At 37.0% G+C, this 14182-nt stretch overlaps 2 protein-coding genes across 4 annotated transcripts; one reads left to right on the top strand and one right to left on the bottom strand.

Annotated features, from left to right (window-relative positions):
• LOC109227016 (ribosome maturation protein SBDS) lies at positions 230-6845 on the top strand. 2 transcript variants are annotated; one of them, XR_002068212.1, is made up of 7 exons: positions 230-477; positions 605-734; positions 1524-1724; positions 1818-1985; positions 5383-5869; positions 6262-6479; positions 6583-6845. XR_002068212.1 is itself a non-coding variant. In XM_019392003.1 (6 exons), the coding sequence occupies exons 1-5, from the start codon at positions 344-346 to the stop codon at positions 5866-5868; spliced, it is 1119 nt and encodes a 372-aa protein (XP_019247548.1). In that variant the 5' UTR covers positions 231-343; the 3' UTR covers position 5869; positions 6583-6845. The 2 variants fall into 2 exon arrangements, 1 of the variants encoding a protein (XP_019247548.1); XM_019392003.1 differs by lacking the exon at positions 6262-6479 and having other exon boundaries at positions 231-477.
• On the bottom strand, positions 6900-10795 carry LOC109227015 (mitogen-activated protein kinase kinase kinase YODA-like). Of its 2 annotated transcripts, XM_019392000.1 has the most exons (10): positions 10145-10794; positions 9765-10043; positions 9224-9311; positions 9054-9116; positions 8811-8971; positions 8633-8708; positions 8448-8507; positions 8246-8350; positions 7735-7950; positions 6900-7650 (listed from the first exon to the last, which is right to left on the bottom strand). In XM_019392000.1, exons 1-9 carry the CDS (start codon positions 10507-10509, stop codon positions 7876-7878), a joined length of 1272 nt encoding a protein of 423 aa, XP_019247545.1. In that variant the 5' UTR covers positions 10510-10794; the 3' UTR covers positions 6900-7650; positions 7735-7875. The 2 variants fall into 2 exon arrangements, with proteins under 2 accessions (XP_019247545.1, XP_019247546.1); XM_019392001.1 differs by lacking the exon at positions 7735-7950 and having other exon boundaries at positions 10145-10795.

The following is a 14182-nucleotide window of genomic DNA, read 5'->3' as shown; positions in this document are numbered from 1 at the left end:
ATGAACATGTAGTCCTTTAGTGAAAAAGGTATTTTTCTAAGATTGTCGTGTCTCTAATACAGTCCTACACTCCTACATTACACACTATAGATCATTGGTGGGATTGAACTGATTAGTGCCAAACTACCAGCACAAAATGTTTAATACAATTAGCCAACAAAAAATGAGCTATTTTTACTCACATTGGCCCAAATACATAAATATGTGCAAAATTGGGGGATTAACTTGGAAGAGAACTCTTCTGCTTTCCGCTGCCGTTTTGCCTTTTCCCCTAAACAAAACCTCGAGGAACTTACCAGAAGCACAGACGAAATAGAAGCAAAAACTTTTCAGTACGATAGAGATGTCGAAAACACTGGTACAGCCGATAGGCCAAAAGCGACTTACGAATGTCGCCGTTGTGCGTCTCAAGAAGCACGGTAACCGGTTTGAAATCGCCTGTTATAAGAATAAAGTCCTCTCATGGCGTTCTGGCGTGTAAGTTTTCTTTTTTCCTCTTTCTTTTTAAGACCTCGTTTCATTGAATTTGTGCAAATAAAGTTTGTGTGTTTAGAAAAAAATAGAATTATTATACTGAAATTGGAATTTTTTTTTTGTGGTGCAGAGAGAAAGACTTGGATGAAGTGTTGCAGTCACAAACTGTATACTCAAATGTGTCTAAGGGTGTACTTGCTAAGTCTAAAGATTTAATTGCTGCTTTTGGAACTGATGATCAGTCCAAAATCTGCTTGGAGGTTAGTATTATTCCATTTTTTTTCTAACATATAATGAAGGTAGCGGTTTTAATCATGCCTAACGTGTAAATTGCTTAAATAACTTGCACTAAATAGCATGCTTATTTTCCCTAGAACACTGAAAGTACTTATTCATGTAAACTGATTGGTATGTCACAAACTTCATAACTTGTGATCAGTGGCGGAGCCAGGACTTTCATAAAGGAGAGTCAAAATGTAAAGAAGTAAACACATGAATAAGCCAAGGGGATTCAACGTATAATATGTATAGATAAAAAATCTTTGGACCTATCTAGGCTGTAATTTCCAGCAAAGAGCAAAGGGGTCAATTGACTCCCCTTGGACAAGGGTAGCTCCGCCTCTCCTTGTGATTTGTCGGATATAGAAAGGACCCTTCGTATGGTTTAATCATTTGAACTGTGCTGACCATTTTTAAAATAGATAAGTAAAGCAGTTATGAGTTATCCATTAAATTGTTTGAGCATATTTAGTAAAGTGAGCTGGTTAAATAACAACAACAACAATAACCCAGGGTCTGGGGAGGGTAGACTGTACGCAGACCTTACCCCTTACCCCTTACCCCAGAGGGGGTAGAGAGGCTGTTTCCGGGAGACCCTCGGCTCGGAGACAATAGATCTGTGACAACAAAACCCGAAAAATAAGTGCCACTAAATAGCATTTCATATTTCACCCTACTCTCCACCCCTCTTGAACTCTTTCTTTTTTGCTTGGGGATAGCTGAGAAAGATTCGATGGTTATATATGTAGAAAATGTTTCCTATGTTGTAGATTTTGGACAAAGGAGAGCTGCAAGTTGCAGGAAAGGAGAGGGAATCACAGTTTTCAAGTCAGTTCAGGGATATTGCTACTATAGTTATGCAGAAGACAATCAATCCTGAAACTCAGCGACCATACACAATTAGCATGATTGAGCGGCTGATGCATGAAATCCATTTTGCTGTTGATCCAAATAGCAGCTCAAAGAAACAGGTAACAGCTATACTTATTCTTGTGAGGATTTCAAACTCGTTTTTTTAGTTGTTTAGGTTTAATATCCTGCAAATTGTTTATTAACTTCTGCAGGCACTAGAGGTCATCCGGGAGCTTCAAAAGCACTACCCCATTAATCGGGCTCCCATGAGGCTGAGGATACATGTACCGGAACAGAGGAGCCCTTCCGTGTTGGACAAGCTGAAGGAATGGAACGCCTCCATTGTCTCAAGAGAAGAATCTGGAAGTCAGCACTCCATAGTAAGTGACATCTACATTTGACGCCTGATATTGTACTAATTATTCTTGGATGTTATCTTTATCCAAATGCTCTCCTACCTTCAGAATATTAAAGAAATCGAACAATAAATAATACTTGCACCGAAATATTTCATTCTAAACATATCTGTCCTGGAGCTAAGACTAGTGCTTTCTATAGAATTTGAGATCCCATCTCTTTCTGGTGGAAATACAGGCATCTGATATTCCAAGTGCAAATTCTTTTAATCGTATGAGTTTGACAGGAATCTGATATACCTCAGAAGTAAATGTATCTACTTCCCTTATGCTTTGTGTGATTTTAAATCATTTATAATCAATCAACTGTGGTAGCATTGATGAGTCATCTCAATCCACTCAATTCAAATTCACCTTTGAAAGTGAGATCAATTAGAAGGAACAGCCGGAGCTCGAAAAATACATTAGGGATTCGAAGAGAGAGATCTGAAAGCTCGAGGTAAGAAAAAAACACGTATCAGATTTAATCCATTCTCATGCCCGTTTGTGTCTCATTCTCTTGACTTCCGGTTATATGTATATGTGGGTGTCGGCGATGTTGTATGAGATCTTTTAGGTTGTTCATGTTATCAGTTATCATCCTGTTTCTTCTTACCATTCTCAAAAAAAAAAAAATAGGTTATCATCCTGTTTCATTAGTTCAGATTCTCGGTCCTTGAATGACGTGGTCAACTTCACATTATGAATAGATTCATAGGGGGGAACTTCTATTGGCAGAAAAGAATGGAGTTTATATGGTTTGATAACTTATGGTTTATTAACTGTCAGCTGTTAAATCATTTAATAGTTGCTTTTGTTGCAGCATAATATCCATGTGGTTGATTCTATTTAACAACATGTGTTAGTGATACTTGGTAGACATAAATATTAGGTTCTGTTCTTTCTTATAGATCAAGGATGAATATTGAATGTCTTTCATTAACATTGGTTTACAAAGGCTTTAGCTTATTGAAACTTGTTAACGGCTTAGAATATCTTAGGAATTGTTCAGACAGGTCTGTGCATAGTCGTTTGTGGTAATAATTAGTTGGAATATCGTTAATCTATTCAGGACCTTGGTTGATAGAGTTACATTTCCGGATGAATATTTTGTTATTCCTTTATGGTGAAGCTGTGAAGGCCATTGATCCAAGTTGACTTTAAAAGCCAGTTTCAAGATATGGCCTAAACAGTGAGTATGAGGGTGTTTGAATTGCCTTAAAAGCTGGTCAAACCAGCTTAAAAATACTTTTTGGCTTATTTTTGTGTTTGACAGACACCAAAGGTGCTTTTAAGCCAAGACCATCCAAATAAACCAAAAGTCATAAGTAGGATATTCCGAACTTATGGCTTTGTAGCTTTAAAGCTATTTTGGTTTGACCAAGTAGATCACCTTATTATCCCTTACATGTTTTTGTATTTTCCAAAGCATCCCTTCTCTCACTAAAAGCAATAACCTCATTTTCTTTCTTTTCCTTCTGCCATTTCTGGTTGTTACATCCTACAAGCCATAGCAGGTTACTTATCTGGTTTACAGTTGTGTCTTTGCCTGAGCAAGCATCCTGTGAAAAAAATTTGTTGCTACCAATGTAATATAACCGAGTTAGCCGAATAGTAGGTTAAAGATTCGCTCTTGAATGCAATCAGAAATGCTTGTCATAGGGGGTCAAAATTATCTCATTGCATGGAATTTTTACACTCAAGATGAATAGGCATTTTGATGAGTTATAGCACTATCACCTTTGATGGCGAACCCAACCTAGTGTAAGGCAATACCATCCATATTTTTGTTTTTCTCATGATTGCCAATGAAAATTACGATGTTGAATGATTGTATTTTCTAAATATATTCTACTAGTTGTTTCTTTGCTCCTTTTAATATTTCTTTCTTCTTTTTCTTCTTCAAACATTAAATGTTTCGTCTTCAAACATTAAATGTTTCTTTTCTTTTTCTTCTGCTTAGTATGCAAGTTCTTTTCATCTGCTACCTTTGTTAGTCTTCTCTTTTTCTACTTTGTTACTCTCTTTGGAAAGGATTTTCTACTTTGTTATTATGATTCTAGACCAATTAAATAGAAATTTGAATGTTGCAAATGATTTTTTTTTTATGTTGATTAATTGAAAATAAAAATGTTTTTTGCATTGAAGTTACCTCTTTGGGGCCTTGTTGCGATCATTCTAGAGTCGTTTACACACAAGTCAACATCCGGTCAACCTTCCCAACTTAAGCTTCCAATCTTAGAACTAAGGGTCCCAACTCATTCCGAAACATCCCCGGAACCAAACCAACTACCCTGGCAAGTCAGATATCAAAAATTGAACATAGAATAGGCTGTAAATGGGGGAACGGGGCTACAACACTCAAAACGACTGGCCGGGTCGTTACACCCCCACCCCTCACTTCATATTTTTTATAACCTAAAAAACCTAATAAGACATCATTCATTTTTTCCAAGAGAGACTGCCGCATCTCTTCAAGAGAGTCTTTCTCTTAAACCCTTACTCGCTGCTCCAATGCCGAAATCCGGCGAAATCCAGCCACCCCAGTCGCCGCTGCGTCCCCTCTTCCCCTCGCCCCTTCTCTCCCTCTCATTTGCTGGTAAGTCATCATCGGAAGTGATGACTGGCAGCTGACATTCAACCATAACAAACCCCACCGCCATGTTCTTCACTTCCTCTTCCTTGTCTGTTCTAATGGCTCGTTGATTTTGCAGGTTTGAAACCCGTTGGGCGAATCAGATCTGGCCAATTTTTAGCTTTCCGGCGACTCTCTTACTTCTCTGTTATATGGTTATGTAAACCCAATATCAATGATGTGTAATTGAGTTCTTGAGTTAGTATTAGAGTTATTTTAGTTTTTAATAGATTGTGTGCTCAGCTTTTCGCTTTTCAGTTGAAGCCCCATGGACCTCGTCGTTTCATTAGGCTTTTCTCCTGGAGAAAACACTGCTCCCTGTATTCTTGCTTATCAATAGAAGCAGGAGGCGTCAAGAGTAGTTGTTAGGTCTCACTTTTTCTTCCTTTATTCTTCCTCTCCATGGAACCCAATTTGAGCTTCATTCATGAAAATACCATTTTATTTATTCTAAAGCTTAATGAACTTCAACAAGCACAGTTTCTGCCATCTCTACAAGTCGAATGGTGTCGTCCATTAATAAAAAATGGAGGAACCTTTTGAATCCTGGTTTCACCAAACTAATGAGTGATGAGAATATGATTGCGTTGAGGTGGCCAAACTAATTTTGCATCATATACTTAGGTCAAAACTGCAGTTTAATATCTTTGATTGAGTGGACAGGCTTGCTCTCATGCGCTCTTAACTAGACAGTTGCATTTGTTTGTTTCATGGTAATTAACTACCCGTCTACTTGTTGTGTTTCAGATTTGTGAGATTGAGCCTAGTCTTTTCCGGGACTGTGATGCCTTGGTCAGGAATTTACAGGGGAGGTTGGAAATTCTTGCAGTCAATGTACATGTGGAAGGAGATACCTTTGTTGATCAGTACGATGATCACGAGGACGAGCCATCGAGTTTACGGAAGGATTCTACAGGTTCAGTCCTTCAGCTGAGTGAGAAAATGCAAAAGCAGACCATTTCTTCAGAAAGTGGCAATTCCAGGGGAGAAGTAAAACTTAACAAACCTGCCAAAGCTGGGAGTTCTGAGGGTGAAGTAAAACTGAACAAGTGCACTACTTGCAACGCTGTTGTGGGAGATTCAAAAGAATACAGAGAGCATTTTAAGAGTGACTGGCATAAGCATAATCTTAGGCGTAAAACTAGGCAACTCCCTCCACTTACAGTGGAAGAATGTATGGCAGACCTGGAACTTGGAGACTCGAAGGCTGATCTTAAAGAATATTCATTTTAAGGTTGGAACAATTTTCCTTAGTGACAACCTGCATTTGATATGATTGAAGACATATATTCTACCAAGAAACTTGAAGGAAAAATAATTTAGAGAAATGCTGGTAAAGAAAATTTACCAATGAGTGATTATTTTGAATTTTATTATATTTAACAATTGATAAAAGGTGAAGAAAGACTATCTATATCACTCTCTTGTCTCTGCTCCTCTTTGTGTGCACAAAATGCCTTTATGTTGATGCCTCCCATTTATCTTGAGTAGTGTGTTTTTTGAATCTGGTGTCTATACTGGTACTGAGAATATCTTATGATATATCGGATGTTGGGTAGAAGGCATAGGCATGTTTTCCTCAGACTAGCCATTAATCTATCTTCTACATTGATGTGCTACATGTAGGCTGCTGCAGTGGACAGAATACTACAATGTTAGAGCTGAGGCGTAATGACCAGATTATGGTCTAAATCATATTGATAATGGTTGCTCAAGCTAGAATTTATCTTTCTACTAAGAGGATTCCTTATGCAGAATGACACCTGGTTGTTGTAATGTAACACGGTAGATAATAGTGCATAAATGGTCCCCACTATCTGCATTAAGTTGAGCCATAGTAAATTGTAAGCTGATATTTCAGTACATATTTTGATCTTGTCCGCTTCCCCCCTCTTTTCATTTTCCAACAATATAATTACTTAAAGTTACACTGTTGATTTTCCGCAGGTTTTGATGCAACTGTTGCTAATGGTCAGGATTGATACTGCACAAGTGAGGCATGTTGTGTTATGCATCCATAGTGGCCGAATTTTCGTTAAGAAATCTGTGAGAGGTATTTTGTTTGGCTAACAGGTATATTGTGGTGCTTTATTGTACATGAACTGGTTTTCCGTTTGACAAGTAATTGTTGGATTGAACTAAGCTTGTACAATGATAATTGTTAATACCATCTGGTATAGCTAGTGAATGTGGTAAAGGATATTTTAACGTCCAAGCAAAGCATATATTGACTTCTTGATAATGATTGAGTTTAGATTGCTATATGTCTAAAATGAGAATTTTATTGTCATCCATGATTGAATGAGTGGACCTGAGTTAGCCAAAAATAAAGGCAGAGCAAGTGATGCCACCACGAGGGTGAATTTATCTCAGCTGATGCTCTGGCGGGGATATACATCTTTCACCCACATCTCCAAACCGAACCAAGGGGTTGGCGTTTTGACCAAAGATCCATGGTTGTTGGAGCGAATTGAAAGATCCATGGTTGTACTGTCTCGGGAAATTTTCGGTGGTAATCAAGCCCGGAGCGGGTTCTGTCTACATCATTTAGACTGACTAGGGTCGGTGTCTCTCTCTTCAGAATCACAGTTAAAGGGAACTATCCAAATCCATGTCTTATTATTTTCAATAATCCATACTTGTAGCAGAGCGAATTGGATGATCCGACCGAGGGGTGCACACTCTCCCTCCCGCTCTTCTTTCTTGATATGAATATCAAGGAATTTTGACTTGGCCTGTTCCTGTCACCTGTGCGACTGGCGCTTCAAATGGCCCTCTCTTTTCCGCTTTTCGGGTCGTATGTGTGGTGGGAAAATATCTCCTGTTTAAATTTGACACCAGCGACTAGCTCATATTTTTATGTCTTGGCTTAGTTCTTGAGGTTCATTTCTTCAATCGAGTTCCTTCCCATCTTGCTATAGTTTGAATAGCAACTCTTGTTCATTATCGTCTTGCTCAACCTGCCTTCAAGATCCAAGCGAGCAACTTGTTCAGTCGTGTAATGGTGTCTGTAACCTGCAACACGTTCGCAAACATTACCAATCATGTCCTATTTCTTTCTTACGTTCAAAAATACAGAACAAGAAGTTCCGGTGATACCGTTAAATTGGCTGATTAGTGATGGATTCTCATTAAGATGGGGTGTGACCTACTATTCTCACCACTACACCTGAACAAATGGATGATGTAGCAGCTGAGCAGCTGTCGGCCGGCAGCTTGGGTTCTTCTGCAGGCAAAGTTTCAGAAAATTCTTTGCATTATCTGAGAGGTTCCTGGGAATTTCAGGACCGTCTCCAGTTTGAATAATGCAGCTGCCTGTTAATCCCACATAGTAAGACATATCAGTCTTAACTGATAAAAGATTTGCACAATCCAGTTATATCATGATCCATAATATTATCCTTTCAGACAACCCCGATATTTGAGCAGAAATTCTTGAAAAAGAGAAATGGAACTGTTAAAATGAAAGTTGAGAAAAAAATTCTCTAGAAGTGACGTGTTATGTGTGTACACCCTTTATCCAAGTAGTCAAAAGGTTATATTTAGTCCTGGCATTTTTTGGGTAATTTCGTCAAACAAACGGTTTTAGAGCTAAGGAAATATGTCATACTTCATATTGGCCACATGGAGGTTTAGCTGTTGCCATCTCAAGAACAGTACAACCTAGGCTCCAAATATCTACAGCAACACTGGAACATCCTGCATCCTGTACTACCTGATATAATATTTGGAAACAAGAAAGATTTCAGGAAATAAGAAACAGAGAAAAAGATGTTGGAATAAACCATTTAACTAATTCTTGAGAAAATTACCTCTGCAGCCATCCAATTTGAATTTCCTTTGAAAGAAGTCATCAAAGAACATGTCTTTATCTGAGATTGGAAAATCAAAAGTAAACACGAATTAATATATCCTTTTTATAAAATGGAAACCAAAACTTGGGGTTCTGCTAAAAATCGTTACGCTTTTGGTTCATATATTGCTGCTGGATACATACATGTTTAGCCATTCCAAAGTCTGCAAGCTTGATTTCACCTTTAGCATTTACTAGTATGTTTGCTCCTTTAATATCTCTGCCAAGTAACAAATTACTTTTGAGCACAGTGTACAATACCAATAGTGATCTTGACAGAACAAATATTCTTCTGATAATATCAACTAGCTTTATTTTTTACCTGTGCGCGATGTTTCTCTCGTGTAAGAAGATTAGTCCAGAGAGAATTTTTCGAGTGTAGCTGCTCATAATTTTTTCTTCAAAAGGACCATATTCTTCAACTAGTTTGAGAATTGATCCTCCAGGGACATACTCCAAGTAGAGAGACAATTTGTCTCCTCTCTGTAACAAGATTATCAATTATCACTTTTATTGTTCTATTTTTAATTCAGTATAATATTGAAAAACACAAAAGGTGTCATACCAATTCACTTCCATAGTATTGTACAATGTTTGGATGTGAGAATTGGCTGAGCAATGTAATCTCCTGTTTAACCAAGAAACTAACTTGTTACTAATCAAGGAGCATAAATAAATATAACATGAAATACCTACCATGTAAAATTGCTAGTGTTGAGTTGAAAATATACAAACTTGAGTTAGTTGTTTGAGACTTTCTTTTGATGTAATGTCAGTAGAAATCATTCTTACTTCCTTTATAGCACACATTTGTCCATTATTACTGTTGCAGAAAAAATGTTAGCTTTATCAGTGTAGTGTGATGGAAAATGACCAATAGAACAATAGTAACCATGGCTAGTCACTAGGCTTAAAGTAAACATTTTGTACCGTCAAACCTTTCTATAACAGTCTCATTTGTTCCGAATATTTTTGGATGTTATAGTGAAGTGCTGTTATAGAGAACATATATTATAATATAACATAAAAATTGGTTCCGAAAAAACTTGGCTTTTATAATCTAGCTACATTGGAAAACATGAAGATGCAATTGAAATATAGACATTGTTTTTTCTTTTCTTTTTCTACTAATTGAGGTCCCTAAAGAAGAAGCAAAGATGTAAAACAGGATGACTGAGACCCCGTTTGTTTAGCTGATTAAAAGTAGTTGATAAGTATGAAGTGCTGAAACAGATTATGTAAATAAGCATGTTTGGTTTAAAAAGCCGTGACGTACCTATTAAATCCAGCATAGACATGTCCAAATTTCCCTTTTCCTAACAGCCTTGCCTTCTTCCATTTGGACTCGAGAGTTTGCCCTGGTTTAGCAGAAGAATTCAGTGGAAGAGGTAGAGGAAGAGGAAGACGATGACGCGGATGATTACAACTTTGTTGTTTTCCATTGGGAGAATCCAGAATCTTTCCCCATAACATTAATGGATATGTTGGTGAGGTACAAGGCGAGGTAGACTTTGAACTCTCACTCGAAGTTCTTGTCCAATCATTGTATTTATTTCTGTTCAATGTTCCATAATATGTTATGTCAAAATGAAGAAGAAGATAACTTACCCTTTACATAAAAAGGCAATAACAAGAGGAAAGATTCAACAAATTAACCTGAATGGACTAAATGACAAGTGGTCTTGAGCTTGTTCTTCTTCATCATCATTGAACTGATTAGATGAAGTAGAGGAAGACCCACTACTTGATCTTGTAGAGAAATGAGGTGAATCCAATGGCAAAGGCAAAGGAAGAGGATGGAGTTTCTTTTCATTTGTGCATGTGTAGGAATGAGGAACAGAGGATGAGGAATAGTAACCATTATTAGCTGCAAAAGTTGTTGGAGAATTTTGGGGTATCAAGATGGATTCATCAAAACTTTTTGGCTTCTTTTCTCTATTCTTCTTATTCTTGTAATTTCTTGGAGGAGTTTCTATTTCTTTGGGTTGCTGCAGTGCTTGCCTTTCAAACCAAGAAGCCATTTAATTAATTTTCTGTTGGAATAAGAGAGTGTCAAGTATGTATCAAAACTTGTGACACTTGGAATATTTTGCTCAAGTTTTGAAATGTTTGGGTATATAAGAGCATGTTAAGCCGTGTACAAGCGTGTGTTTGTTTACAAGTAAGGAGCCTACCCCATGAGGGCCCCACAACTCCCTTCCAGAACAAGAGGGAAAAAGGGGGGGGGGGTGGGGGTGGGGGTGGTGGTGGTGGTTTAAGATATCATAGCTTAGTTTGTAGGTTGCATCAATAGTTGGAGACGGCTGCACCCAAGGGTGCATTATATCGGCTAAAAATCATGAGAGGTCAAGGTTTAAATGTTGTAGAGATAAAAAAGTGTTAGATAATTTTTTTTCATCTACTCAAGTGTTGGTAGCTAGAATTACCTAGTATCTGTACGGATAGGAAGTAATATGTATCTAGTAAAATAGTTAAGTTGCGATCAAACTGAACCAGATATTTAATAATAAGAAAGAATAAATAGTTGGGGCCGGCTGCAATGTTAGTAAAGATAGTTGAAGTTGACGCCAATTGTGGATTGGGAGAGGGGTTGGGGTATAGAGAAGGGACATATACTTGCCCCACAAGTTTAGTTGGGAATGGAGGTGAATATTTTTCTATCTACTCTTTGAAAATAATCTCACCAACTTAACAGAGAAAACAATAAGATAGTTCACTGATTATTACAAGCATTTTTCTCGAGGTAAGGTGAAAGGAATAGGAAGGGAAGCTTCACTCGAGTCCATATCGTCATTAAATACGTCCTGTCCCTAGTATAAACTCCTATATTTCATATCTTAGTAGTATTAGAATTTTCTGTGCTTGACTAACGCGGTGACAGCCCGAGAGTTGGAGTGAACTCTTGCAACCACCAAAACTTACATACTAATAACTAGGAGGTGGGAGTGTCACTTAAAAAGGCAGTATGGTGTTCAAGCTTCCGTTATGCATGGTATCGAGTAGAGCGCAACCATATGACAGAAGTAGAATTTTTACCAATGGAATTTAAAAAGTAAAAAAAAAGTAAAAACACCAAGCAGCTAAGAGGATTCAATATATATATATATATANATATATATATATATATATATATATATATATATATATATATATATATATATATATATATATATATATATATATATATATATATATTTGTGTGTGTTGGGTTTAAGCTTGATAGCGCTTAAAATAGATTGAATGGGATATGGGGGAAAAAATAAAATTTTTGAATTTCCTCACACAAAGGGACATTGTCCCATATTGGAGGAGGAAAAGAGTTTTGATTGGAATATATACAATTGCACTTCTTCTAGCTGTTAAAGAGTTGAGAAGAAGGCAAGCCTCGCGTCGTTGTCGCTCGCTCGGCTTTGGCTTCGGTTAAATGATTTGATTGATTAATTTTTTGGACCAAATTATTTGTCAATATTAAGATTAACGTTATATTATTTTAATCCAAAGTAGCTTTTTTTTTTTTGTAACGGTAACTTGTTTTTCCTCCGTTTTGAATTTCCCGTCAGAATTTAAATTTGGCGGTTTGTACAAATGGTCGTTTTATAAAATAGCCATTCTGAGTTGCAGCCTTTACATGAAGAGTTGTACCTCTTTGCTGTTACCCAACTTTTTGGCTATAAATACACGATCTTTCCCGCAGATTTTTCTTACAAAACTTCTGACTTCTCCTTCTTCCTTCTGCAGAAAGAAAGCAATAAATGTGATTTGCTACTGATCTTTTGAGTTCGTTGGTCATTGTGGTTTGAAGTACGCTGCACCAACGAGGGTAATTCGTTCTATCTTGGGAGGAAATAATCTTAAACCTCGGGTTAGGAGGGGATTAAGTTTCTTAAGAAAGCACTATGAATTCAGTGGGCTCGAATTAATTTTTTTTCTTCTACATTTCTGTTTTTACGTTGCTATTGGTTTTTTGAATGTATTTTCAAATACAGAGTACTAACAAGCTTAAGGAATTTAATTTTTTATTTTCATGTATTCATCCTATATTCTGTTTGTGGGACTCTAAATCCTAGTGATTTCTACTCTCAGTTTGGAGACTAAAATCTTCGAATTTTCTACTCCTTGGTTGAGATTAAAGTCCTTGTGACTTTCTACTTAATTACGAGATTAAAATCTTTGTGATTTTCTACTTGCTTTGTATTCGGCTTGAAGATATAAAATCTTTACCGTGTTATTTAATACGTTTCTGTTAAAGTTTATTCGGTTCGAAGATTTTACATACGTCACCATTAATTAATTTTGTTTCTGTTTTGCGACTAACAGAAATGATAGAAATAGTAACCCCAGTGGTTGGCTCTACGAGCAATGTTGCTTCTTCCAATCGTTCTGTGCCACCACTGGCTCCGGCGTAAAAGCCCGAAAAGTTTTTCGGGATTGATTTGAAACGTTGACAACAAAAGATGTTCTTCTATTTGACTACTTTGAGTCTACAGATGTTCATCAAGGAAGACGTTCCGGTTTTGCTGGAATCAACTCATGAGAATGAACATTTTATTGTGACTGAGGTATGGAAGCACTCAGATTTCTTATGCAAGAATTACATTCTTAGTGGTCTGGAGGATGATATTTACAACGTCTATAGTAATGTGGAAACTTCGAAAAAACTATGGGATGCATTGGAAAAGAAGTATAAAACCAAGGATGCCGGTTTGAAGAAGTTTGTTGCAGCCAAATTTTTGGACTATAAGATGGTAGACAGCAAACCTGTCATTACCCAAGTTCAAGAGCTGCAAATTATAATTCATGATCTCCTTGCTGAAGGTATAATCCGAATTAATGCTTCTGTTGAAAGTATTAATTATGTTACTAATTACGAATTTTTTATTGAAGGTTTAGTCAGCAATGAGGCATTTCAAGTTGCAGCAATGATTGTGAAGTTACCTTCTTTTATGGAGGGACTTTAAGAATTACTTGAGACACAAGCACAAGGAGATAAGACTCGAAGATCTCATTGTTCGATTGAGGATCGAAGAGGACAATAAAGCTGCAGAAAATAAGACACTTGGAAACTCAATAATTATGGGAGTAAATATTGTTGAGACTGCTCCAACTAATCCGAAAAATATGAAGAAGTCTTCTGGATCAAAGAACTATCCCAGCAAGAAGAAATTCAAGGAAAACTATCACAACTGTGGAAGCTTGGACACAAAGCTGCAGAATGTCATGCTCCAAAGAAAGAGAAGAAAAAGGGTCAAGCAAATGTGGTTGAAACAAATGATGATATTGATGACTTGTGCGCTATGTTATCTGAATGCAACTTAGTGAGAAATCCTAAGAAGTAGTGGATTAATTCTGGAGCCACCTACCATGTTTGTGCTGTTAGAGAAGTATTTGCTTCATATGCTCCCTCTGGACCCGACGAGACCATTTTTATGTGTAATTCTGCAATGGCCAAAATTGAAGGTTATGGAAAGATATTCCTGAAGATGACCTCTGGCAAGGTGGTGACTCTGAACAATTTTTGTCATGTTCGTGAAATAAGGAAAAACTTAGTTTCTATTTCACTTCTCGTCAAGAATGGGTTTAAGTGTATTTTTGTTTCAGACAAAGTTATAATAAGTAAGAAAGAGATGTACTTAGGAAAAAGGTTACCTTACTCAGGGCCTTTCAAACTGAATGTAATAGTTGTTGACAATAATA

This window comes from Nicotiana attenuata, chromosome 6 (assembly GCF_001879085.1).
Source record: "Nicotiana attenuata strain UT chromosome 6, NIATTr2, whole genome shotgun sequence".
NCBI lineage: Eukaryota > Viridiplantae > Streptophyta > Magnoliopsida > Solanales > Solanaceae > Nicotiana > Nicotiana attenuata.
The sequence above is the reverse complement of the archived record's forward strand: the minus strand, read 5'-3'. Positions and strand labels throughout refer to the sequence as shown.